Source organism: Camarhynchus parvulus, chromosome 8, assembly GCF_901933205.1.
Source record: "Camarhynchus parvulus chromosome 8, STF_HiC, whole genome shotgun sequence".
NCBI classification, from domain to species: domain Eukaryota; kingdom Metazoa; phylum Chordata; class Aves; order Passeriformes; family Thraupidae; genus Camarhynchus; species Camarhynchus parvulus.
This window is the reverse complement of record NC_044578.1, coordinates 16,859,644-16,886,259: the sequence shown is the minus strand read 5'-3', so window position 1 is coordinate 16,886,259 and position 26,616 is coordinate 16,859,644. Positions and strand designations below refer to the sequence as shown.

The following is a 26,616-nucleotide window of genomic DNA, read 5'->3' as shown; positions in this document are numbered from 1 at the left end:
CTATTTGCAATAATGCATTTTTAATCCTGAGAGAAAGCCATCTCATGTAGTGTTCATGTTAGGTACTATCTAAATCCTGACCTGTTCTCAGCAATGGGGTAAATTTCACCTACCAGGATTAAAGGCAAATTTTTTTGTTGTTGTGTTTTGTTTGTGTTTGGGGGAGGTTTTTTAAGCATCATGGTCAAAGAATGCACAGCTGGGCAGATTATTTGAATGGCAGATTTCAGCCCAGCTAGAAAAGCAGCCTGCTGCTTGTTTAATGTAATCTCTCTGCCCATCTAAGTATTTCCAGAAAACAATTCCAAATAATCTCTCTACATGATGAGAACAGAAAGCATGTTCAGTTTCCCCTGGCCCAATGGGTTACCTCTCCACAGACCACCACAATTCTGGGCTCTGCTTCTCCTGTCATAGATATGAGGGTGAATCTAAATAAATTGCACTGCAATTAGAAATCTGGCCTTAGTTTTGTACTGGTGTGACTTGGAGAATCTGGCCTTGGAATACGATGCTGTATTGTGCTGGGTATGTGCTATTGCTTCTGCATTTACTGATGTGTTGTCATCATCAGCACTAGGATTAGAACAGGTGCTTTTATTCTCTTTTCATTTTTGATTTCTTGCCTTTCAAGTAAATGCCTTCTTTGAGCCTGAGCCAGCAGGATTGATTCCAGGAGTGTGCATTCAGAACCTGGTGAAGATTTTTGCGAACAGGCCCAAACCAGCAGTAGATGGGATAAATATTACTTTTTATGAGGGTCAGATCACAGCCTTCCTTGGTCACAATGGAGCAGGAAAGACAACTACCATGTAAGTCTCTTCTTTTAGAAGAAGCAAATCCAGGGCAGTGGTCTATTGCTGGAGCAGTCTTTTCACTCTTCCCTTGTCCCTCTACCACCTCTGCAGCTGGCTTGACACACAGCATTAGGCCTTTTCCAGACAGGGAAATGCTGCCCCTAGGCATAAAGAACATATTCTGGATTAGTTAAAGCCCTGGGAGGGAAGTCATGCATGACACAAACAAGTGAAAGTCCAGAGTAAAGGAAGGAATTCTCTCCCCCAGAATTCATTTCCCATGACTAAACTACCATAGGTGAAGAAAGAGAAGGATCTTCTGGTTGAAAGAAAAAATTTGTGAGCCACTACATTCCACATATTCTTGGTTTCTCTGACTGGCTGTAGGTCAGTCACATCTTTTGGTCTGTGTTCAAAGAAGTATAAAATACAGGCCCTCTTTAAATAAAATGGCTACACGCATGCAAGATCCATGTCCAGATATAAATGGATTTATATCTGGTTCCTCTAGTCCTAGAAACCAAGCATCCCAGGAAGCTGGACTTCAAGGATGTTTAATTTTCTTAACATCCTAAACATCCAACGAACCTTATTTGGCAAAATAGGATTCATTGGTGAGCAAAACCTTTTATAAATCTGTGACAAGTTCACCAAATGTTGAAAGAATTGAATGTGTTTCATTAGGACTTTTCTCAGCAGAATATTTTAGGGTTTTTCAATTAAAACACTTTTATTTCAAAGGCACTTTAAATTGCCTCACGATTTTTTAAATTGTTTCACAAGGAATATGTTCAACCAAAAGTAAAACCATCCTAATCTGCTTAAATGTTTTGTAATTTGAGGGGGTTTATTCTATAAAAACAAATTTTTTTATTGCTTTGAACTTTTTAAACTGAAAAGTCCACTAATCACCCAAATCTATTAAGAGATGCCACCCATTTACAACATAACATTTGGTCTTGTAGTTTACAGAAAATAAAGGTTTAGGGCATGAGTCAGCATGGCCAGAGACCTCAAACCATTATTCTTTTTTCATCCTACTGAGCTTACTGATTTTAGACCCATTTATATGTAGGGGTGATATAACATGCTGAACTAAAACAGTTTCTTGATGGAAGCCAGAACATGTCATTAGCAGATGTCATGACATTAGCATGACATTATGACATTAGCAGATCCATCAGATTCTCTGTAGCAGATCAAGAGTACGTACATATATGCTTTCCACTGGGGTGGTTTCATCAAGGCCTATGGTACGAAGTCATCATGCTCCATCTAGTGGAATCATGTAATGTAGCTTCCTTATCTAGCACAGAGAGATAGGAGAGGGGGCATTTCCTCATTTTGTTTTCCCAGGTCGATACTGACAGGCCTCTTCCCTCCCACATCTGGAACTGTGCTGGTTGGCGGCCTGGACATGCAGACTCACATGGACTCCATTCGGCACAGATTAGGGATGTGCCCTCAGCACAACATCCTATTCAACCAGTAAGTGTCCCTCCATACTGCCTTCAAGGAGAAGCATCCCAGTCTGCATGTGTGAGAATCCCCAGTGCCAAAGCAGGAAATGAAACTCCTGCATCATTTCACTGGGAACAAAGTTTCTTAGGAAAATAACACTGCTCCTTGTGTTTTCTTTTGCAGTGTAGGCTAGCAGGAGTTAATCCTGGACGTTCATGCACTATAATTTAGTACCACTAAATTTAGTGGTACTAAATTTAGTACCAAAAAAATCCAAACTGACAGTGCAGTTGCAGGATATTTTTATGCCCATTTCTTACTACCACTCAACCACTTACTGCCTTCTCTGGTGATTTCCAGCTTCACTTCCATTAGTTTGTGTTCATCTCAACAGCAGACTCTCTTACCTTTTATTCCCATAAATGGACGGTTTGATACCTGCTATACCTGTTCCTTTAGTAGCAGGTTCTGCTTTGAAAAGGCAAAGAAAGAGACTATGACCTCCAAGTGAAGTGTGTTGATCCCAAAGAAGATCTTTTAGGGTAATGCAACCTCTCTTCCTTTAGCAACATAAAGCTAGAGTGAATTTATTGCTGCTCGTGAATAAAAACAGTTTATTCATTTAATGTGCCTTCCTGCCTTTCTGTCTGCTGTTACAGCCTTACTGTAGCCGAGCACATCTTGTTTTATTCTCAACTGAAAGGAAGATCCAGGGAAGAAGCTGAGCAAGAGCTGGAAACAATGGTGGAAGACATGGGCCTCACCCATAAAAGAAATGAAGAAGCTCAGAATTTGTCAGGTGCCCACAAGAATTTTCCAAGACGTTTAGTCCTGCTGCCTTTTGCCTTTTCTTTGTCTCTCATAGAATCATGGAATGGTTTGGGTCGGAAGGGATGTTAAAAGTTATCTAGTTCCAACCCCTTCTCATGGCCAGGAACACCTTCTGCTAGACTAGGTGGTTATAGCCCCATCCTACCTGGCCTTTGGGCAATTATTGGTCAAGTTACATATTTGAGGCCGTATTCTGACACATTAATGTGCACTGGGGGGATGCTTTCTTTTCAAGGAGTAAATGTATCTGTACAAGTAGTAAAGCTGGTACAATCTGTCCCTAAGGCTTCTATGTCTAATAAATATGCAACAAATTCAAATATACTTGAAGCTATTAGTTTAAAATAAATATATGTATAAAAAAATTTATTAATATAACAAACAAAACAAAATAAAACCTCCTATTATTTCAAGGCAAATGAAATACTATACTATCATTCTGCCCCACTGTATGGATCTGTGCTCCATGGTACTGTATTATTTGGTAGGAGTAGTTTCTTCCATTCTGAAGGTACAAATGCACACAGTGTATTTGAATAACTCTCACTTTCAGATTCAAAGGCTGATTTGAATAAACAGCCATCTGTTGTTATACTACTTTGTCCTGATTGCAACTCTAAAAAAAAAAAAGTTGGTTAGTTTCATGAAAGAACATGAAAACCTCATATCTTCCTGCTTTTGTTTCTGGCAAGAAGCAGAAAATGCAATGTGTAGATGGAAAATATATATTATTTATATATGTATAAATAACCCGGTTTGAATTTCAGAAGAAAACTTACTATTAATTTATCTTTGCAGAAGTGTGTCTTAGGATGGGTTTCATTTTATTTGTAGCAGTTTGTCTGCACACCAAAAAGCAATTTTAATTACATCCCTTTGACTTATATAACTCATCTTATGCTCCTGGCTATGTTTGTCCTCTGGTAGGTGGAATGCAAAGGAAACTATCTGTTGCCATTGCTTTTGTGGGTGAAGCAAAAGTGGTAGTCTTGGATGAGCCCACTTCTGGAGTTGATCCATATTCCAGGCGCTCTATCTGGGATCTTCTGCTGAAATATCGCCCAGGTAAGAGCTTTGAGGGTAGAAACAGTTCGATTTTTTTGGTTGGATTTTTTAAACTTGTCACAGATGCAGTATGTGCCTCTGTGTAAACTGTCATGAGTAGTGGGATATGAATACAAGCAAACAAGATTCTTTGAACAGAATGGTTGTGGCAAACTTGGGACTGGCCTTGGTGCAGAGAAATAATTGCCAAAAAGCTAAACACAGTTTTGAGTTCCAGAGAAAGTTCATGCCTTGAATATTCCTCCTTGTTCCTTCTAGGCAGAACTATTATCCTGTCAACCCATCATATGGATGAGGCAGACATCCTTGGAGACAGAGTAGCCATCATATCCCAAGGGAAACTCTTCTGCTCAGGCTCTCCTGTATTCCTAAAGAACTCTTTTGGCTCTGGCTTTTATCTCACTCTTGTTCGTAAAATGAGAACCACGAAAATGGGGAGGGCTGCAGTAAGTATGAGTGTAGTACATCTAATCTGAGTAACACTTGCACTGCACCAAGGTAAAAAGCACTTAAGTGCCTCTTGACACTATGTACAAAAGTGCAGTTAATCACATGATTATATAATTATGAATATCATATTAGCATGGCTTGGGTTGGAAGGGACTTTAAGGATCATCTAGTTCCAGCCCCCATGCTGTGGGCAGAGACACTTTCCACTAGACCAGGTTGCTCAAACCTCATCCAGCCTGGCCTTGAATACTTCCAGGCAGGGCATCCACAGTATCTCTGGGCAACCTGTTCAGTGCCCTCACAGTATAGAATTTCCTCCTAATACCTAATCTAAATCTACCCCTTTTCAGTTTAAAGCCATTCCCCCTTGTCCTATCGCTACATGCTTGTAAGAAGCCCCTATACAGTTCATTTGTAGCCCTCTTTAGGTCTCTAAGGTCTCTCTGGAGCCTTCTCTTCTCCAGGCTGAACAACTCCAGCTCTCGGGTTGCCTTTGTCCATATACAGGTCTTTCTGATTCTTCCTTTTGCATAACACTGATTTTAAATATCAGGTATTCTGGTAAGTAGCTCAGACACCAGAAAAGTCTACATTTGTCCATAGCTAAACCAGCCTCTCACAGCTTGAAAAGTAGGGTTCTGGGTGCTTTCTGTTGACATAGTGCTTCCAGTCCTAGTAGCAACACAGTCTGAACACTCATGGGCCCTGCTGATTGCATTCCCCCAGGTATCTTGTATGCAGTTTAGAGTTGATTTGTGCAGATGGATTTATGTTTTCTGCATTGCTCAATCCAGTCTTCAGATGATTTTCAGTATAGTACGTTCAAGATGCTCTGGATATGACATATTTTTCATTGACTCAAGCTGTTCAAATATTGACAGCCTTTACATCCTGTTTTGATGTGTCTGAAGCAATTTCATCTTTTTCTCTCTTGCTTGTCCATGCTAGTCGTTTTGTAGCTGTGGATCTCAGTGCTCCTGCTCCTGCTCCAGCTGTGTGCACAGGGGTGAAGAAGGAGCTCCAGAGCTGGAACTGGATGGTAAGAAGCAGGATGGTTCAGCATTCCAGCACATAGCTATGTCTCCTGTTATGCTGCAATCTTGTCTTAAAGATCAATGCTGCCAAGGCCCACTTCTTTGGTCCTTGTGGCTAACATTTGTATTCTATTGTAACGTGAATTTAATAAGGGTTCTTTGTGATTTTGCTTACCACTGACCCTTTTTTGTGTATATGTGGTCTCAGGTACAGATGATGAACTGGAAGTTTGTGTGCTTTACAAGTATAGTGTTGAGTTTTGTGTTATTTTAAAATGAAAACTGAGGCATTTCTACAGAAAGGAAATAGACTTTCTCAGAAGAAAATGTAATTTTGACTTTTCTGAATAAGATAAGAATTTAAGTAGATATTCCTGAAGATTTGGTTGTGCTTTATTAACAAACCTGATATAGTTTCCTGCTATGAAGTTCCAAAGCATAATTAGCAACATAGTCCAGTTTAGTGCAGAATTAACTGAGGTATCTCTGAGTTATGTAATAGAACAGTACCCTTTTAGTGCAAACAACAGCTTTTGAAATCATGCTTAATATGGTTAAATATTCATTCTATGAACACTTTTTGACTTTTCACAGGAGATCTAAATGAGCTAGCAGAAGTAATCCACCATCATATCCCAGAAGCAAAATTAATTGAAAGCATTGGTCAGGAGCTCATTTATCTTTTGCCCAATAAAAATTTTAAACAACGATCTTATGCCAGTCTCTTCAGAGAACTGGAAGAAACATTGGATGACCTGGGACTCAGCAGCTTTGGAGTTTCAGACACACCACTTGAAGAGGTAACAGACAGATTAAAATACCTGCTGACCTTACCATAAGCACCCAAAATGTTTACTGAGAGTATTCCTGTTCTTAAACAGTTATTTCCTAATTCCTAAAATGTCCTTCAAAATCAAGTCCCATAAGCTGTGGCACATTCAGAAAATCTTTGAGAAGGCCCTAGAGAAACGATCCAACCCTTAATTCATTGTAGCCTCGTGGAGCCTGACCCATTAGCCTGAAATGCATCCTTTTTTTTTTTGTATTTTTGTTCATTCATTTATTTTCTGATGTATTTCTGAGGTATACGAGAGCTCTGATTCATATTATTATATGAAGTACTGAAGATGTACCCAAATTTTCTTCTTTTATATTGAAGTATGATGTATTGTGTTCTGAAGGTCAGGTTATTGTAGCTATTCTTCTCCTAACCAGAAAATGTATTTCTCTGTGGCAGGTTTTCCTAAAGGTCACAGCAGAAGCTGACCCTGAAATGCAAAAAACAGGTAGAGATCCACAAATCCATATTTGATTAACTGTTCTTGGGACTGCTTTTTATTCTGAACACTCTATAAAGAGGAGTTTCAGAACTTTCAGTCTTTTATGTGTTCTTGACAAAATAAATTTTGTCAGCAAATATCTGGTTTTAGGGCCTGACATGATAGCTGAAAAATAAAGATTAAGTCAGCAGAAAGACTTCTATTTAGATTGGATGAGGTTCTTAACTATGCAAATAAAAGTAGAGTGCCAAGCACCCAGATGTCAATGGTTTTAGCAGTTGTATAAAAAGTACTTTGCTGACTTTTAGTTCATTAACTACATAGGTGATTAAACTGTTCATCCTGCTGAGTAAGAGGAGAATTAACCTATATGATGTCACTAAATACAACCACAGTGCAACAGTTGTAATTAAAGCAATATGGAGATAGGATATATATGGTTGGTAAAATCTGGACCTCATTAAAATGACTGTGCTACTTCATGTAGGGAAGATAAAGTGTCTTCTCTGATGCTTCTCATCTTAACCTAGGAGATGCTCAAGAAAATGGTTCTGCTCTTGGCAAAACTCCTACTGAGAACAAAGCAGCTGAACAAGCGGCCCTGAAAACCAGTGACACTTCTCGAATGCCAGTAGGCAAACCAGGAGATCAAAATGAAGGCAAGGGGTCCCGACAATATAAAGGCTTACAGCTTGTACAGCAGCACATCAAAGCACTGCTCATCAAACGCTTCCTCCACGCCTCCCGCAGCCACAAGGACTTCCTAGCACAGGTATTGACTGACTTGTGCTGTTCTAGGTTCTCAGCACCTTCTTTCCAGCAATGGAAAGCCCTATGGAAAGCAGTAGAGATGCTGCAAATGGGTAACAGTGCAATTATGATTCTCTTTTGCCTCTTCTTTTATTTCTTTCTTCCTGGAGTCTACCAACTGCACCAAGTTCATGATTCTATCACCATTAGCCCAGTGTTTTATTTTTAATGTAATGCAGTTCTATGACAACCAGAATTTCAAGCAAAAGGGCTGGAAATTAAATTGTTCATGTTCAGGAGTTAAACCAGATTGGATCTGAGTGCTCCTGCTTTCCTTCCTTTGTTTACACGTATAATGGGGTGTGTACAGTGTCACTCTACAATGTTTATACAATAACCTAATGTGAAGTTTTTCTGTTCCTGCAGGTTGTTCTCCCTGCTAGTTTTGTGTTGCTGTCTCTAGTACTTACAGTCATTATTCCTCCATTTGGAGAATATCCCGCCTTAACATTACACCCTTGGATCTATGGACAACAGTTTACTTTCTTCAGGTAAGAGAAATCACTTAAAGTACATTTGTCACACATACACCTATGTCTCCCTAGAGTTTAACATCATGGGGCCCTGTCTCACTGCTTGTTTCTCATTCTGTGTGATGTAAGAAAAGATTCACTTCACTGGAATCAGCAGATTTAAAATAGCTTGAAATTGGTGCACCTGGAGAATACAACTGCTAGTACATCTAACAAATAGTCTTTCAAATATCTTTTAAACTTTGGTATTCTCCTCTTCCTACCTGATTTCAGGACCTCAACGCTTACAAAGTTACACATCCTATCTAATAGGAGACCCAGGCAAATGAAAATATAGAATATGTTTTTCATCTTCTGCTTACTGACTGTGACAGCACTGAGAGAGGATTCAAGCCTTTTTTGAAGAATGCTGCAATTGGACTTCGTCAGAAGTCAGCTTTGGTATTAGGAGAAAAGAACCAAAGCCTTTCAACCATCTCAGAACATTCTGGGTTTTTACATAAATAAATAAAACAATTGAATGATCAGCATTTGAAGGGGGGCAGTTGGTACTGCCAGATGGCTGTCTTCCTATAGCTGCTATGTGTATTACAGTACAGTAGTTTGAAAAAATATTTTATAAAGTTCTATCTTATTCCCTTAGCAATGAACGTCCTGGCAATGAGCAGATGGTCTCCCTTACTCATGCTTTCTTGAATAAACCAGGATTTGGAATTCGCTGTATGAAGAATCAGCCTCTTTTGTAAGTTGCTAGCTAATTTCTCTTGAATGAGATCCTAGCAGGATACATCCAGTGGAACTTGAGTAGCGCAACAAGAATGAATTTGCTTGACTGTTCACAAGAGCCAGTGCTTCAGATGTGTTGTTGGCTATATCTAATATTGGGTCAAAAGTAACAAACAAACACAAGATAACACTGCCACTGGATTAAGAATTATTCACAGTGTTCAATGTAACTGACTGGAAACCAGCTCGTGCAGCTTGGTATTGAGTTAAGCAACCTTGAAGTTTATGTCAGTATGTCAGTAACCTCAGGCCCAGATCTTCTCAGCTTCCCTGGCACTTTCCATGTCTGAGTCCCTTCAGGTTCCTCCAGTTCCCATTGGTGTGTTTGGAAGCAACAACTTCAGTAATCACTCAGATTGGGAAGTGGCAATAGGACAGTGTCTATGATTTGAAACTGTTCTCATTCTGAAGTGAGGGCAATATTAGTAGAGCTCCAGCTTTTGTTATCCTACCAGCTTAGCCTGTGAGTCCTGCTTTGGACCCATTTGTCACTGGCTTGCTATGCTTTGATATTTGTTCCCATTCTCCTGACTCTTTCCCAGCCATGATATGCAGCGATTTGATCCTCCTGGTTATCCTCTCTTCTCCTGTTCCTCTCCTCTACCTGGTATAGCAGAAACAAAGAGGAAATTCTAAAAAAAGAAAAGATACTGCATGAGAAAGGAAAATGATAGTTTCTTCACAAAGATATGTTCACTGCAGATTTCCAGCACTAAGGGATCAAACACAATCCCCTTGTTCCTTCAGTGTCCTATCTGCAAGCTGAAGGTAGTAAACTTGGCAGAGATGTGGGGGGGTGAATATTCATGTGGACCAAATACTTTAAAATATTGTTCTTATTCAAAACTCAAAGGTTGAGGGCTGAGGGGGGAATATCTGCTATGGGCATTGTGGTTTTGTGGATTTGTGAGTTCTTGTGGACTGTTATCTCTGCACAGCTTGAAGCTCTGCACCTCTCCACAGGAACTACCCATGCAATAACATGCCAACTGCCTGGAGCACACCTGCTGTCCATCCTAACCTAAGCAGCCTCCTGCTGAGCCAAGAGTGGAGCCCTGAAAATCCATCACCTTCCTGCAAGTGCAGCACTCACAAGAAACTCACTATGCTGCCAGAATGCCCTGCAGGTGCAGGAGGCCTCCCACCACCACAGGTTGTGTCCTTGTGCCTTAAGTCTCTGTAGAAAAGTTTCATGGCAAGTGCTGGAAAAGGGATCAGTGTCTAAGTACCTTGCCATACTAATATAAACGGAAGGAGTTGAGTACATTCTTTTTCAAGAGAGCAAGACTTGCTGGAATTCAGAATTCCGTTTCAGAGGTATAGGAAAAGCCCATTTAAATTAATGTTGATTACTGTTTTTCATCCAAATTGCAAACTTTTCATGTAGAAGAGAATCACAAAAAATTGAACTATTTGTCTCATAATTTTTTAAAAATATTTTCTTTCGTCCCAGAGAACAATTCTATTTTGAAGGTTGCCTTTCTTCAAAGGAGGGAAGGGCAAGAGAGAGAAGGAGGAAAGAAAGGAAAGAAAAAAATGTCACCATTTTACAAAAGTCGAGTGTGGTCCTCTCATTAAAATGGGAAAATTAATATTCAGTGAACTCCAAATTATTACTTTTTCATGTCCTTCAGTTCCATTTCTTTCAAAAATGTTTTAAGCTAGCAAAATGAATATTTGTATTCATGCACATGAAGATGAGTAATTTAATAACCACTGATGCTGTGTGGAGGAAAAGAAAACTACATTCCCTCCTCTCCTATCAATGAATGATCTTAGTGGTGCCCTTTATAAAATGTGCTTGCACTTTTGAAGAGCAAAGGAAAATTACAACTTTTCAGTGTTTGCATTTAATAAATGTTTTTCTAAGAAGTTAAACAGAATTGCAGCCACTCTCAGAGTCATAGCTTGCTAATTCTAGTCCTCTAAAAAAATGTATTTATTATAATATTATCCTGATAATTTTGCAGGATATGATGGTTTTGTAAAACTTGTCAGAAAGAAACAGTTCACTTGAGTCTCCAGGAAAGCCATGGTGTGTAAATAATTGTTAACAGAATTATGTTTAAGCATAGATATCTCAATTAATGAAGGCACTGTGGAGATGTTACCAGTCTTCCCATCTAGAATCATCTGGATGTCTCTAATGTGTCTTTTGTGTCATACTCTCTCTGGGCAAATGCAGGAACTTCTGGAAAGTTCCTTAGACTTACTTTCTAGGTCATTATCAGATGATGTCAGGTTGCAACCTTTGCCATCTGAAGCTGCCCAGGAACCTCTTAAAATATATTCTACCTTGGAATCAGCTTAGGAGTATGAGGTCTTGCATTTCACAGCAATCCTTGTAAAATACTCAACAAAGCTGTCATGTGGCATCATTTTCATACTTAAAAAAAATATTTCATACCATCTAAAGTGCTAGTGAAGGTGAATTTTTTGTATTAATTTTTACCTATAGTTGCTAAATCATAGCAAACAACCTTTTTTTGGTTGGTTGGTTGGTTTTTTTGACTGGAGCCTCAGTTGATTTGAAGTTTCCTATTTTCGGATTGAAGAAAAAGCATTGAGTAGCCCTGAACTTCGTTGCAAATACCTGTTTCAGAGTGACATGCAACTGTTTTGTGTTGTATGCATCACAAACTTATTGATTTCTTCTAAGGTCTTAGTAAAGTCAGGATGTTTAGGCTACAAATGACCCTCGAGTGATTGACCTACTCTCTGTCAGTGATACTATGAACCTGAGCATTTTCTCTGAACCAAAACGACTTTTTCTCTTTTCCTGACAAACATTTAATAGCTTAAGACACTCTGAACTTTATTGTGATTGATTAGGTTTTTGTTTCTTGTCAGAGAGTGCAACGCAGCACAGAAGTTCTTCAAGATATGACCCACAGAAATATTTCAGATTTTCTGGTGAAAACATATCCCACTTTGATAAAAGGAAGGTAGGAATAAATCTCTATTTCTTTTTCATATGTCATATTTTGTACCTGGTGATTAAATTCTTATTTAATAATGACATAACACCTGATTTGTCACAGTACTATGTAGATTTGAGAACCATGTCCACATTTCTGATAGAGGACTAGAAGAGGCTGATTTTAGCGGACTTAAATATTTTCAATTATAACTATTTGTATAATCAGGTACTCCTTTATAGGCAGAGCTAAGTGTAGGTGCTGATGGAATGTCGTGTTAATGGTGACAAAAATGGTGCCTCTGCACAGCTCTGGTGAGCTGCCTTGCAGAGATATTACATTGTCTCCCTGAAGAACTGTAGCCACACTAATGTGACTATCTGCCTGAGTTAATTATCATTTGCTTCCCAGAAGTGCTAAAGAGCAGCCAAAGGACAATGTTACAGGGATACATCCATCCTACTGATAGCTCCTCAGCTGGCCTGTGTGGTAATTAGCTGTGCAGTGCCCATGGCCTGATATCTCTGATTCAGACCTTGCTACTTTTTCAGTTCCCAGCAGAGTTCCTGAAATTCCCTTTATATTAGCTATGTGCTGACTGCCTTTGACTGATTCCCCTTAGCATGTGTCATAATTGCTTTGGATACATCTTTTGAAATCAATTAATTATGGATTAGAATAGCCCAGTATGTGTCACTTTAGGAATCTTGCTTATCTCTGTATGAGTTGGAGATGAATCATGTCAGAAAACAAATAGCCAAAAACACACTGCAAGGAATACCAAAAGTCCTGCCAACACCACAACTCAAAGTAATAACCAGCAGACTGCTGTAGGTCTGCAAAATATAGGAGTTCAACTTTAATTTTTATTTAAGCCTAACATATCATTGACTTTGGTTCTGTGTATTGAGAGGGCATTCTCTTTGTCTATTTCAGCTTGAAGAGTAAATACTGGGTCAATGAGCAGAGGTAAGAAAACAATTCACAGATTGAGGTAGTAAATAGAGGAACAATGTATTTCTGTTTAACCAGGGAGCCTCACAGTGTTTCTGCAAATGGACAAGGGGAATTGTGGCAGAAATTGTAAAACAAAGACATGGCTTCAGTGGGAAATGGGCTGGGGATCAGGAAGGGTCTTATAAAGACAAGAGGTTATATTAGTTTGAGCTCCCTGCAGGAGATGAAGGCAAGAGGCTCCCAGTGGAGCTATCAGAGCTTTATTACCTCCAAGAGTCAAACCAATGTGGTGAAACGGTTCAACACAATAGTACTTTATATTGTACTGCTGCTGTGACACAGCTCTTTCAGTGCCACAGAAAAAATATAAACCCTGCAAAAAAAGGACCTGAGTGGGATGAAACGTAGACACCAGCCTATCAAATACAGAAGTAACAACCACAACTGCCTGCTCTGTACATGAGCAGAAGTTAGAAACCAGATTCCACTAGTTGTCTTCTTTAGGTAGAGACAGCAGCTAACCCCAGTGTGCGATATCTACTCTGCAGTTACTAAGCTTTGAAAGAAACTGGTTAGCCTGAAGCACATACTTATTTCCTTTTTCACCAGTGTTAGGATTTCACTTCAAAGATAGCAGCTGGATGACTGCCTTTCTTCACAGAATGTCTGCTTCATGTGCAAGCATTGCTTTCTATGGGATTAGACTTCAGTTCCTCTTGTGCAGTAGTATTTATCGTTATGCACTGGCTGGTACTGACATTGGTGAATACCTGCTTCTCTCAGAACATCTGAAATTTCAACTGAGGTCTATGCTGTCCTTAGTCCTCCATGCTGTCTAAACCATTATATGGCAATTACCTTGATGTAAAGATTTTGTTCTGTAGAGATCACTGTTTTGTTTTCTCCAAATCCTCTCTCTAAATAATTTTCTTAGGATCCTGGCATAAGCCTCTCACAAACTTATAGAGCTTCTATTATTTGTAAGCCCTAAAAAGACGTAGTACAAATTGTTAGAAAAGGAGTAGAAATTGTTATACATTAAATATTTGATGTATAAAAATTAAACTTGCATTAAGTGCGGGTCTTTTTAAAGTGGTTTTTTTTCCCATTAATGTACAGATATGGATGTGTAGTATGAATTATTAATGATATGTTTCTCTTTACTAGATATGGAGGAATCTCTATAGGAGGAAGGCTTCCAGTCCTTCATGTTTCTGGAGATCAAATTGTCAATTTTTTAAGTGATCTTGGCCGAATGATGAATGTGACAGGAGTAAGCAAGAATTTTAATTTTGGTTGGTTGGGTTTTGTCCCCTTACTAAAGCCTGGTTACTGCAGCATTTAGCTTTTTCACTTTGTTTTAGGGACAAGCTTCACTGGCTGCTGCTAAAGAAATCCCTAATTTCCTTAAATACATGGAAACTGAAGATAATATTAAGGTATTTGCTGGAATTAGTCTGCTAACTCACAGTTTTTCTTGACATAGACTTCAAATTATGAGAATATTGCTGGTGGTATTCCCAGATGCAAGAAGAGCTGAAATGCTATACTTTAGAAATAACTTGGTATTAACACTATATCCCATGCTGTAGGTAATTCTTATTCATAATATTTCATATGTGGGATTTTTTAAAATCATGTTCTTAGTGCTGCTTGCTGTTCTAAATACTTTGAGTAGTACAGTAAATCTTAAAATATGCTTCTGTAAAATCCCCTGACAGTAGTGGTCCAATGCTTTTAAAAGCATAGTATGTGAGCTCCTCCTGCAGGACTGTGCCTAGGAACTATGATTCACCCCTGCTGACAATGCCCACCAAAGTAAACAAAAGGCAGCGAAATTTTCTCCTGTAGCTTAGTGAAGACAGTAACTGAGAAATTAATCTGTGATCTCTGACTCTTTTAGGTGTGGTTTAACAATAAAGGCTGGCATGCTATGGTTAGTTTCCTCAATGTAGCCAATAATGCAATCCTCAGAGCTAATCTGAGAACTGGCCAAGACCCTGAGGAACATGGAATCACTGCTATAAACCATCCTCTGAACCTCACCAAGGAACAACTCTCTGAAGTCACTGTGTAAGTCTGCTTGTGCTTGTGCTCTGCTTCTGGCTTTTACTTCCCTCCTCCCTCTTCTGGCAACTTGCAACTTCCAGCATGCTCACACTCTGAGGAGAAAGTTCAATTGACAGAATGTGAGGGCCCTTCCCTGAAGTTTTATTCTAAGCAAGAATCTATTCATGTCTTGTTAGATTCACATGGGATTTCATTCCCATCCCCCATAGGAGCCATGACTATTGGATATACATTATTGCATGTTTCTGTTGACTCCCAAGCACGAAGATTCTGAAATTTTTGTTCATGCTCCAAATCCAATACATTTACTTCTGAAATAAAACATGTAATAAAAAATGGAATGAGAACTTGTCCGTAATTGACTACAGGTCAAGTAGTTAACAGCCCACTCTCTTGGTGCCCAGGACAGCATGCAGATAGATTTTTCAATGGCATGTAGTCAGGTTGGTGTATTCCCAAATCTGAAAGTCATAATTTCTTGAAAAAGACATCCCTAAAAAGACAAGATTTTCCACTCTCCTATTAAGTTCATACTTCAATGGAACTGAAAACTTTGCATTATAGCACAAAGGTAAAATCTGTGCTTCATCTCACTGTCTCCAACTTGCCTTTTTAAGTGTCTCTTTTCTCTGCTTCCAGAGCACTTTGACTATTGTGCCTAAATGTCTAGTTCAAGATATCCCACACAGGAAAGGGGATATCTTGACCTAGAGATGTATAAAGCAAGTAAAAGATCAGGGAGTGGTGCCATATTTGTTAGCTACAGTCCTCAAAATATCTTGGAAAACTAGCACATTTTGAAACTGGAAAAGTCTTCTACTTAAAAAACAGCCTTGCTACTTCTAGATCTTAAGGCACCCTCCAGAGTCCCAAAATGTTAATATAGTGTTGCATTGCATCCATTCCCTTGCTCACACTCCCTTCTTGTGCTCTGTTGTAGACTGACCACTTCAGTGGATGCTGTTGTTGCCATCTGTGTCATTTTTGCCATGTCCTTTATACCAGCCAGTTTTGTTTTATACCTGATCCAAGAACGCGTAACAAAAGCCAAACATCTCCAGTTTGTCAGTGGTGTGAGCCCTGTTACCTACTGGCTAACTAACTTCATGTGGGACATAGTAAGTAACTGCTGGTCTGACTGACAGCCTGTGCTTACCCTGGGTGTGCATGAGCTGAGGGCAAATCACTGAATCAAGTGAAGGTGATTCTAAGCATTGCAAAGCATTCATTTCTCTGAAGTGTTTCTCAGAGACCATGCTAAGGATCTGGCCTCTGAACTAATTACAGATGTAGAAATTAATTTAGGTGCCCAACTCAGTCACCTAATGTAGCTGTATTTTTATAGTCCTAAGATTTCTAGCCCTTACAATTGAATATATATAATGAAGTACAACTTACTAAAACAGGGAAAAGCCTCATTGCCTGGTCACTCCTGTCCTCTAGAAGACCCAAAACATATTTTAAGATGTTCAAGAAACCTAAGTGGGAAAGATTCACAGTCTGCTGGAACAGTATCTAGAGGCCTGACAAAATACTCTAGTGTGTCTAAAATGACATATTCGTTTAGGTCACTGTATCATGGTCACTGGGTTATTCCAAAAAGATTTATACCACAGGTGCAGACTTGCTTAGACAGGGCTCAGCTTCCCTCCAGCCACTTTGTCATAAAAAAGTTCTTTGGCACAAAAGGGCTGGTTCTCTGGCCGTGCCTTCGCAAGCAAGAAAGTGGCCAAGGAATTATGCAGTAAGAAAGGCATGAACATGGAATTGAAAAAATTTAAAAGAAAATCAATATTTGAAAAGCCCAAAAGTCTTCAGGATTTGGAAGGTGTTCTCCCGGGAGAAGATAAAGCCAAGCAGTATTTTACTAAATGAGGGAAAGAAGCAGGTCCCAGAGTTCTTGTTCTCTGCTGTTCACAGCAGCTGCCTTGGCAGGAATTCTGCTTGGCCATTGCCCTTGACAGCATGATGCGAAGGCATGAAGTGGCGTTAGCAGTTCAGGGAAATGCTGCCTTCCATTCTGCATGGGGAATTCTGTGCATTGCAGTGGAGTAGTGCTGCTAGTACTGAACAGAGAAAGGGAGCAGCGGGCAAGCATACTCACTTTAGCCTCTTCTCAGGAATGTGGCTCGAGTGACTGGCTCTTCCATCCTACACAGCCTTTGTTTGCATCACCAGAAACTGTACTTCCCTTGCATGGCCACTTTTTTGGGGAAGCCAGGCAGCCAGACTATGAAATAATGGATTCACAAATCATAATCTAAGAAACAACAATATATGTTATATTTTTGATGAACAGCCTGATAAAAGATGTCTTAGAAAAATGTTTAGTACTAAGGCCCCACATTTCCAGTGACCTGTTGATCCAAAAAATTCAGTGTGACTAGTCTAACTCAAATTCTGATGCTCCTCAATATTAATTCCTTTTGGAATGATGTGTAGGATCTGGATATGTTTATGGATATGTTTGCAGCCCTTCTCAGGTCTCACACATTGGTCTTCCTCCTGTGCTGTGGCAGGTGAATTATGCACTGAGTGCTGGGATGGTTGTGGCTATATTTGTTGGATTCAAGAAGAAAGCATATGCCTCCCCGACCAATCTCCCTGTGCTCGTTGCCTTGCTGCTCCTCTATGGGTGAGTGCTCAAGGTTATTGCTGCAGGGGGGCCCTGTAGTTCACATGGAAATTGTCATTATGTAAGACATAAAATAACATGACGTGGAGATGCTGCTGTTTTCAAGGTAAAAAGGGGAGCTTATTTTTTTACTCCAACATTTATAGATTTCCAAGTGACAGTGGATTGGAGGGTGAAGGTGCCACTTCTCCAATGACACTGGACAAACCAACAGTCTATCCAATTTCTCCTCCTCCATAAAAGAAAGCAAAACAATAAGTTATTTACATAAAGTGTGTGAGAAAATTTGTTACAAGAATGTAAACATCAGAAGGCTTAGAAAATCTTAAAAAATCAGAACAACAGATTTTACTTCATGTTGCTGAGCTCAGTACTTAGTGGAACCCAGCTTTGAAGAATAGAGCTGGATGGATCCAGAACAGGTTAAAACTAGATTCTTCTATGGAATAGTTACATACTCTGTCTGGCTACAGGCTGCAAAAGAGATTCTTTTGTCATTGCCTGCCTTGCATTTTTAAGCATTAAATGTGACCCATACAGGAAAATATATTTGTTCAGTTTGCTGATTTCTTCCTCGTACATTGTGTAGGAATTTAGTGGTTGTTCATTTGCTGCATTCACAGTCAATACTAAAGTGTCTTTCAGCATTCAACATTTCTTTGTTTCTTCTTCTTGGTGTACAATTCACTGAAATGTGCAAAGATACCTGGGATGATAGCAACCTTGCTAGCATTAAGTTTTCTCAATTTCAGCAGTGTCTTATGCCCTGCATTTTAATAGCAAAAAAACAACTAAGCAGAAAAAAATCTTATGTAGTAACCAGGGAGAAAATACTGTGGTGGGTTAGGGGTTGGTTACACCGTTTTGTTATGCTTGGGATGGGAAGAAAGCTTAACTTTGTGTTTTCTTTAGGCCAGCTGACATGAGAATACTGAGAATTTATCATAGGTTTTTTCTGTTTCTTGCATGCAGATGGGCAATAATTCCCATGATGTACCCTGCTTCTTCTTTCTTCAGTATCCCCAGCACTGCTTATGTTGCATTGTCTTGCATTAATCTCTTTGTGGGACTCAACAGCAGTGCCATTACATTTATCCTGGAATTATTTGAAAATAATCCAGTAAGTAAAGTTTTGTAATTTTGCTGGATGCCAGGCACCTCCAAAGGCTCTGTCTCACTCCTCTCCACAGCTGGACAGGGGAGAGAAATATAATGAAGGCTTCATGAGTTAAGGACTGGGAGAAATCAGTCACCAAGTACCATAACAGGCAAATATTAGAGATATTAGTTGAATTTATTATTTAAAATACTGTTTTCTCTCTTTTAAGAAAACAGAACGTACAGTTTCTCTGACGTGACAAAGAACTTTTCAATTACATTGCTATGTTTTCTTAAACAGGTCTGGTTTAAACAGCTTACATTGTTTCTGTTTCTCACAGTCTTTGCTGAAGTTTAATAAAACATTGAAAAATGTACTACTTGTCCTCCCACATTTTTGTTTGGGCCGTGGACTCATCGACTTGGCCATGAACCAAGCTGTGACTGAAGTATATGCAAGGTTTGGTAAGTAAAGCCAATAAGAAGTTAAGTTATGGCAGTGCCACATGTCCTAACCTTGGATGAAATGTTTCGAAGGATTAACTCAGAAAAGTGGTCAATTTTTCACCTTTTCCATCATCAGATGGATGAGAAGTATGAAAGTTCACCTTCTCTGAAGGAATGACAGCTTCCGATAGTGCTGCCAGGACTCTGCAGCCCAACCAGTAATCTGCATTGGAAATAAACCCATTTGTTCAGTGTCAGACTCTGGTGTCTTTTTATCCTTTGTTTGGAAGACCCTAAATCACTACAGGAGGATTTATTTTTTCATTTCATTTGAATACCTCAGCTAATGTTTAAAGTGACTGTTCTTCAAATGCATTCTCTTGGGATACGGTTGTCTTTGATATCAGACAACTTATTAAAACAATAGTCATACAACAGCACTTATCTGTTTTAATTCAGAAAATGTGTGTCTTTTCACATAATCCATGCAAGTTTCATGTAACGATATCCAAATTAGTGCATATTCAGAGAGATTATTTTTACTCCCATGCAGCAGCTGAACTTGGAAGGCATTTTGTTAAGACTTTTTATAAGACTGGAAAATTAAAACTATTGCCTGATCATGAGCAAATAAAGTACAGTAATTCATTATGATTATGCTTTTTGTTCTGAGGAGTAGTGGGGTTTTTCAGCAGTATTTCACATTCCTTTCTGGTGCTCTTTCTCCAAAGGTGAGGAGCATATTTCTGATCCCTTTCAGTGGGACTTTGTTGGAAAGAACCTGGTTGCCATGGCTCTTCAAGGAGTTGTGTTTTTCTTTCTGAACCTCTTTATGCAGCACCGTTTGTTCTCTACAAGATGGTAAGTCTAAAAGTTCTATTAATGTTCCTTATTAAAAGTATTACTATCTTTGTTATTCTCTATCTCCCTCTTTTCTTCTTTTTGTTCTTAATTTTTCTCTCAATTTGTGGATTTTTTTGTTCTCTATTTACTTACCCAATCTTGTCTTAATTTATTGATATCCGGATCCAAGAAAGCATTTACAAATCTGCATTTTCTTAAGAGGATTTAAGAATATTTCATTCAAGAAATTAGTTTTCTTGAATTAAGATTTTAATGTAATTTTTAAAATTTAAGACACTCTAATAATGAGATTATAAAATTACCTGGAAAGTTTGTAGTGTCCTTAGTCAGGCTAGGTACTAGCTAGTACTATGAGCTACTAGCCTGGCATCCCAAGACAGCAATTCTAGTCTGTGGCACAGGACAGCTGTATCCTGGACACTGTGTGAACTTCCCCTCTCTGCTTTACAAATGTGCCTCTCCCTTAATGAAAAGAGCTACCTACCAGCTGCGAGTGGGTCATTCACTTCTGTTCAAGATTGCCAACAAGAGTACTAATTGGTGCAATTACAAAAATACTGTCTTGCTGAGAGATCTACTCAAAACTTCTAAGGACCATCACTAGCTACTAAGAGTGGCCAAACAGTGAAAGCTGTGGCTAAGGGGCAGGTTATTCTCATATCAGTGACTGACAAGGCATGTTCTTTCGAGCAAGTCATTTCCTCCCTTTTTAGTATCTAGAGATACTGACTTTAAAGGTCAGGGCTTCTCCCAACAGCAGGAGTACTCCAGCCAATTGTGAAGTTTAAACCCCACTGCTTCCACCAGTCACATTTTTGGCAGCAGATTAGTCATTGTTTCACACTGTTATTCTAACTGAACCCAGGGCAACCCAGTATCTTGGGGTTTTCTAGGTTTGCTGAGACTGCCATGTCACCTATTATTAATGAAGATGAGGATGTTGCAGAAGAAAGAAAAAGAATTATGAATGGAGGAAACAAAACAGATATCTTACAATTACAAGAACTGACGAAGGTAATATTTTGAGACGAGTGAAAAAAAAATTACTCCTGTCTCAGTTCTAAAGTTGCCTCATCCCAATAGCATAAAACTAAACTAAAAATTCTGATGATTTTCATTTCTGTAGATATCTTGAAATAGGAACTTTCCTTTTTTTTTTCCTCCCCCCATCAATATAGATTTATGCAGGTCGACACAAGCCTGCAGTGGACAGACTCTGTGTTGGCATCCGCCCCGGAGAGGTAGGTTGTTCAATAACCCTGGATTACATTCCATGGATCAGTTCAGATTTTATGCCCTCACTGATTTACAAGTTGGAAATATTAAAGAATATGATAAATTTTGCAATTTAGTGCTTTGGCCTTTTGGGAGTGAATGGTGCTGGCAAAACAACAACATTCAAAATGCTGACTGGAGATACTGATGTGACATCTGGAGATGCTATAGTGGCTGGCAGTAGGTAAGTACCTTAAAAAAAACCCCCTGTGACAGTCTATTTACCACCGTAGAGCTGTCCAGATCACACTCTCAATGATCCAGCAGCTCTATGGCACTGAGATCATGGGTAACATACAATTGCATTTGATACCTTTAATGCTTGTAAAATCTATGGGTAAGTTGTAGTAATGCTAACAGTGGGACAAGGCAATCATACCTAGTGGCAAGAGCTCCCAAACATATGATAACCCATCGAACAGGGTACTTTGATCTGAGCTTTGGGATTTTTCTCTGGCTGTTTCCAACATCTTTGTTTACACAGTGCTGGCATAATGTCATAAATTATTACAGTGAGATCTGGTATGCACTTATGTTGGTTTACTTCCAGGTTGTGTGCCTTGGCTTGTTAGGTGTACTTGGGATTTGATTCTTTGTCCATTGATGTGATTTGAACAATAACTCTTTTGTTGCCAGGCCATGGTCCTGCTCAGCCTGTTCTAGGTGACTCTGCCCAGGCAGGGTCAGTGGATAAGACAACCTCCAGAGCCCCCTTCCAACCACACCCATTCTGTGATCTTGTACTTTTCCTACAACCATTGACGTGTTAGCCTTGTGTCCTGCCTGCCTGTTGCTAGTGACCAGTTTTTGAGCTGAAATAACTGCTTCTTTTTTTTTGAGATATAAACATTGTTTAAAAAATAAATAAATAAACCCAAGTGGCTGTTTAAATAACTTCTCGTTAAGTTAGTCTATACTTTAACAAGAAAATGGGTGGGAGAAAATGGGCTTACACTCTTAACCAGGACTGAGCTGACTTAAGACAACAATATGAACAGACAGATATTTTCATAGTATGTTTTATCAGGAAGAATTAATTCTCCTCTTACAAGAGTTGTTGCCACAGAAAATAAGGATTTTATTCAAAGTGTTCTTCTCTGTCTTAGAGCTAGTATTACAGAACTACAACTTTTTTCTTTGTTTCTCCAGTATATTGACCCACATTTCTGATGTCCATCAAAACATGGGATACTGCCCTCAGTTTGATGCCATTGATGACCTGCTCACAGGACGAGAACACCTGTATTTATATGCACGCCTGCGGGGGGTTCCAGCAGAAGAAATCAAGAGGGTAAAGTACTCTTTCTTTTGATAATTACAGTGATATTTGTGGTGATTAATGGTGGTCTTAACATGCTGAGGGCCAGAATTTCCAAAGTGTACTTATTGTGCTGTGTATTGAAGTCGCGAGTGTGGTTACTGTCATTTGGACAGTTAAGTAACAAGACCACACTATTAAATGCAGGTTCCCAGGTATTAATGGTGCTTGCAAATCTGTGGCACCAACAGTGGAAGGCTAAAGATGCAATTTCTGTGGCTCAGAATGGCACTGGTTGCTGTTTAGCTCTTGCCTTTAAAGTTGCGTATGTATAGGGAAGAAAACAAGAAGAAGATTCCAGAAGAAAATAATTTAATTCTTGCACATATAGAAGTCTACAGCTGAGGCTGCTTTATGGCTTTCCCTCATCTAGTTAGAATGCCCCTCATCATCATCATAATCAATACTTTGTACTTCCCTGGCTCAGTTCCAAAATGAATGTGCTAAAACCCAGGGGACTGTCATGTTTCTACCAGAAGAGGGATGTATCAGCAATCCTGTCTGTTCTGCATTTACTGCTGTGTGAAACAGATGGTTTTTCTCACAGGTTGCTGAATGGGGCATCCAGAAGCTGGGACTCCCTATGTACGCAGACCACCTGGCAGGGACCTACAGTGGTGGCAACAAGCGCAAGCTCTCCACTGCCATTGCCCTCATAGGCTGCCCACCACTCGTCTTGCTAGTAAGTGTCATGGAAACACAACCCTGGCCAGTTCAATATCTCATAACACTACGTGCTAAAGAGCTACAAAGTCCTTGAAAGCTCCTTTCTGCCCTCAATTTACAGCTATTCCATAATTTTGAATTAATTGCAGGCATAGTCTGGCATGTGTAACTATATTTCTAATGGACCCCAAGTGATTACAAAAGAAAGATCTTCAAAAAAGAATGTGTTGAGATAAAATCTATAATCCAGAAAATCTGAATTTAAACTGTTCTTTAGTTTCAGTCTGCCTTTTTTTGTCAGAGTGTAGCCACTGATGTAAAAGATGATCTTCCAACATATCCACCTGGCTGCTTTATCCAGCAGAACAAAGGAAGATACCCTTTTTCAGCCTTTAATATCTTTGGAATAAATTATACAAATTTATACTAAACCCTCCTCAAACCTTTATAATTTTTAAATTTTAATATGAAAAAAAAAATAATTATTTTTTCATCTAAAAATTTTTTTAAAAAAAAAAAAAAAAAAAAACCAACTATACAAATGCTGAAATTTAGTTCTTGCCAATAAGTGATCAGATAATTGCATATCTAAAGGGAAATTCAGTGTGAAATTACTACAGAAATTATTTATTTAGACTATATTCTACCACCTTTAATTGTATGTCTGTGACTTTTAGATACAGTCACTTTTACTTTGTAAAGTCTATGATGAAGTGTTTTAATACATTTTAGTAGCCTGGTTCCTTGTACCATCTAATATGCTTTTACATGTATTCTGCCTGTAGTAAACAGTCAGATAAAATGTTTTCTCATAATTTCTTAAGACAAGATGCTCCATGAAAATTTTTCTATCCTAATTTTGTTTACATTTTTTGTTACTTACTGGCTTAGCTGACTTATGTAGGATCAAATCCTTAGGTGGTGTAAATCAGAATGACTTCACTGATTTCTTGGATTGAACAATGTCCTATATGTTTCTGCAAGTCAGATGACCTGGTGAGAGCTCACTGTTGCCCAGAAAAGGCACTCTCTTCCCTGTAGCTGTGCCCCACACAGATAGCACTGTATTCCTACCTGCAGTCCGTGATCTTGTTTCCTTACTGCTTTGTGCCAAGAAGTCCATTGATACCCACTCACTCCTCTGCTTCCCAAGTTCTATGTGCTTCCTCGAGGCACAGATTACTGTAGAGAAACAATCACATGCTATGGTCCAAAAAATGACCTGATTCTAAATAGATTTTCCCTGTTTTATCTGACTTTGATTGTCTTAACATTTCCATTACAGGATGAACCAACTACGGGGATGGACCCTCAGTCCCGGCGCCTCCTGTGGGACTCTATTGTTGGTGTGCTCAGAGATGGGCGAGCGGTGGTGCTAACCTCACACAGGTAAAACCAGTTCAAATTCAGACTCTGAAAGCAGCTGGAGTACATCTGTTGGCTTTTATCTCAAATGTCTCTTCTCTGTTTTGAAAGTATGGAAGAATGTGAAGCTCTCTGTACTCGTTTAGCCATCATGGTACAAGGTACCTTCAAATGCCTAGGCACAATTCAGGAGCTAAAATACAAGTAAGTAGAATATTTTTATAGTGGTTTTTAATGGGAAAATTTAGTGTATGTGACATGTAATATTCTTAATATAAGCAATTCAGTGGTTAACCACATCTATTTCTGGGTGCAGCTCTGATGTATATTAGACAATCTGACCAGATCTCATTTCAAGTCTATTATGCTACATACCACTTCTGCAAGGCAAATAGAGGGCTTCCTAAAAAGCTGGATCTTATGCAATATCTTTCAAATACTGCTATTGTTTTCGTAGCTGCAGAAAACTAATTTCCTTCCTGAATGATGAAACAACCTCTTCACCCAATTCCTAAATCCACATCTCCTTCCCAGGTTCGGAGATGGCTACATTGTCACTCTGAAAATCAAAGCTCCAAAGTCTGGGCTGCCTCCAGATCCTGCTCCTGCTGAGAAGTTCATACGCATCAACTTCCCAGGGAGTTTCCAGAGAGAGAAACACTACAACATGCTGCAGTATCAGATTTGCTCTTCCTCTCTGGCTAAGATTTTTCGATTAATAATCTCCAATAAGGAAAATTTGCATATTGAAGAATATTCTGTGTCTCAAACAACATTAGATCAGGTGAGTAAAATTAAAACATCCATGACAAAGCTTGCCTGGTGAGAATTGGGCAACATAATGGGGATGTATCCAAACTGAAGGACCAAATTGTTTAGAGAATTATCTCACACCTCTTTCTCAGGCAAGAGTCCCAGGCCTCTCATCAAGGAGGGTGTATCAGTATGAATCAGTAATTTATTCCCTGTGTAAATAGGTGCCATATGAAAGCTGGTAAAACAGCATTTCCCATATGACAGAATTCACACAACCCATTCCTTCAGGAGGAGCAGTCTGAGCAAGGTCAGCAATTTGGAATGAGACTGAGCTGAGAATAGCATTTTATTGTAAATAAGAGGTTTGGACTGTGTTTTGTCAAAGATACTGTGAGAAGCAATTAGACACACAAAACCTGGAAAGTCTACTGGGAGTTTTGAAAACACCCACTTGCCAGAGGTTACTGGCCCCATCTGTCTGCTCTCCTAAGTAACAAAGGGTCCACAAATGCAAAGCTGGTTTTGGTGGGATTGCTAGAGAGGCATTCCTGGCTGCCTTTCAGCTTCCTACTAAAATATTGTCTCCTCTTTCCTATCACAACCAAGCTCATGCTGTGCAAACCATGCAAACCTGACCGAAGCCATTTCCTCCTTAAGAAAAAGTAGGATTTTACTTGCAAGCAAGTGCATCCAAAGGAAGGAAGTTGCAAGGAAGTTTATGAAAATAAAGGAGGAACTCATGATCTCAGCTGATAACGCAGCGTCTCAGTTCAGTTGATGTCTGTGAATTGCCCTTTCTCTCGTTTCCTGCAGAGCAGTCATTCCACTAACTCATCTCAGTTGAAGACATGGTGACATTTTCTGCTTTCCTCACACAGGTTTTTGTGAACTTTGCTAAACAGCAGATGGAGGATGAGGAAATTCCTTTGCATCCACGTGCAGCTGGAGCCAGCCGAGAAGCCAGGGTGTCCCCAGCTCTGCATCAGCAGGCAGTTGCATAGACTGCTCCTGCAGCCTCCAGGCTTAGTGTGTGCACAGTGCAAGCATGTGCCATACCAGAGCAGAGCAAGGGGAAAACAAAGGTTTGCACACTCAGTATTACACTGATTTTTTGCACCTTTCTGAGCACTGCGCTCTCAACAACAACAGCCCTAGCAACAGCCAACGTCTAATGCTCTACCAGTAACACTACATGCTGAGAGCGTCAAAGGAAAGGCAGGTCCTTGCTATAGAATAAAATCTTCCTCTAATGTAAAGTCC

General features: G+C 39.3%; 1 protein-coding gene across 1 annotated transcript in view; it reads left to right on the top strand.

Annotated features, from left to right (window-relative positions):
- Window positions 1–26,357, top strand: part of ABCA4 (ATP binding cassette subfamily A member 4) — a 62,129-nt gene extending 35,772 nt beyond the window's left edge. The window contains exons 19-49 of the mRNA XM_030953233.1: window positions 635–812; window positions 2,154–2,285; window positions 2,918–3,057; window positions 4,017–4,154; window positions 4,413–4,600; window positions 5,553–5,643; window positions 6,233–6,438; window positions 6,876–6,924; window positions 7,449–7,690; window positions 8,095–8,219; window positions 8,845–8,943; window positions 9,951–10,140; window positions 11,838–11,932; window positions 12,842–12,874; window positions 14,030–14,135; window positions 14,227–14,301; window positions 14,766–14,935; window positions 15,873–16,050; window positions 17,452–17,567; window positions 18,540–18,687; window positions 19,007–19,130; window positions 19,844–19,973; window positions 20,870–20,990; window positions 21,155–21,217; window positions 21,329–21,435; window positions 22,401–22,542; window positions 23,117–23,251; window positions 24,521–24,624; window positions 24,712–24,804; window positions 25,135–25,384; window positions 26,235–26,357. Of these exons, the coding sequence (XP_030809093.1) occupies window positions 635–812; window positions 2,154–2,285; window positions 2,918–3,057; window positions 4,017–4,154; window positions 4,413–4,600; window positions 5,553–5,643; window positions 6,233–6,438; window positions 6,876–6,924; window positions 7,449–7,690; window positions 8,095–8,219; window positions 8,845–8,943; window positions 9,951–10,140; window positions 11,838–11,932; window positions 12,842–12,874; window positions 14,030–14,135; window positions 14,227–14,301; window positions 14,766–14,935; window positions 15,873–16,050; window positions 17,452–17,567; window positions 18,540–18,687; window positions 19,007–19,130; window positions 19,844–19,973; window positions 20,870–20,990; window positions 21,155–21,217; window positions 21,329–21,435; window positions 22,401–22,542; window positions 23,117–23,251; window positions 24,521–24,624; window positions 24,712–24,804; window positions 25,135–25,384; window positions 26,235–26,357 (4,091 nt within the window). The remainder of the gene's footprint in view (window positions 1–634; window positions 813–2,153; window positions 2,286–2,917; window positions 3,058–4,016; window positions 4,155–4,412; window positions 4,601–5,552; window positions 5,644–6,232; window positions 6,439–6,875; window positions 6,925–7,448; window positions 7,691–8,094; window positions 8,220–8,844; window positions 8,944–9,950; window positions 10,141–11,837; window positions 11,933–12,841; window positions 12,875–14,029; window positions 14,136–14,226; window positions 14,302–14,765; window positions 14,936–15,872; window positions 16,051–17,451; window positions 17,568–18,539; window positions 18,688–19,006; window positions 19,131–19,843; window positions 19,974–20,869; window positions 20,991–21,154; window positions 21,218–21,328; window positions 21,436–22,400; window positions 22,543–23,116; window positions 23,252–24,520; window positions 24,625–24,711; window positions 24,805–25,134; window positions 25,385–26,234) is intronic.
- Window positions 26,358–26,616: the final 259 nt, after the last annotated feature.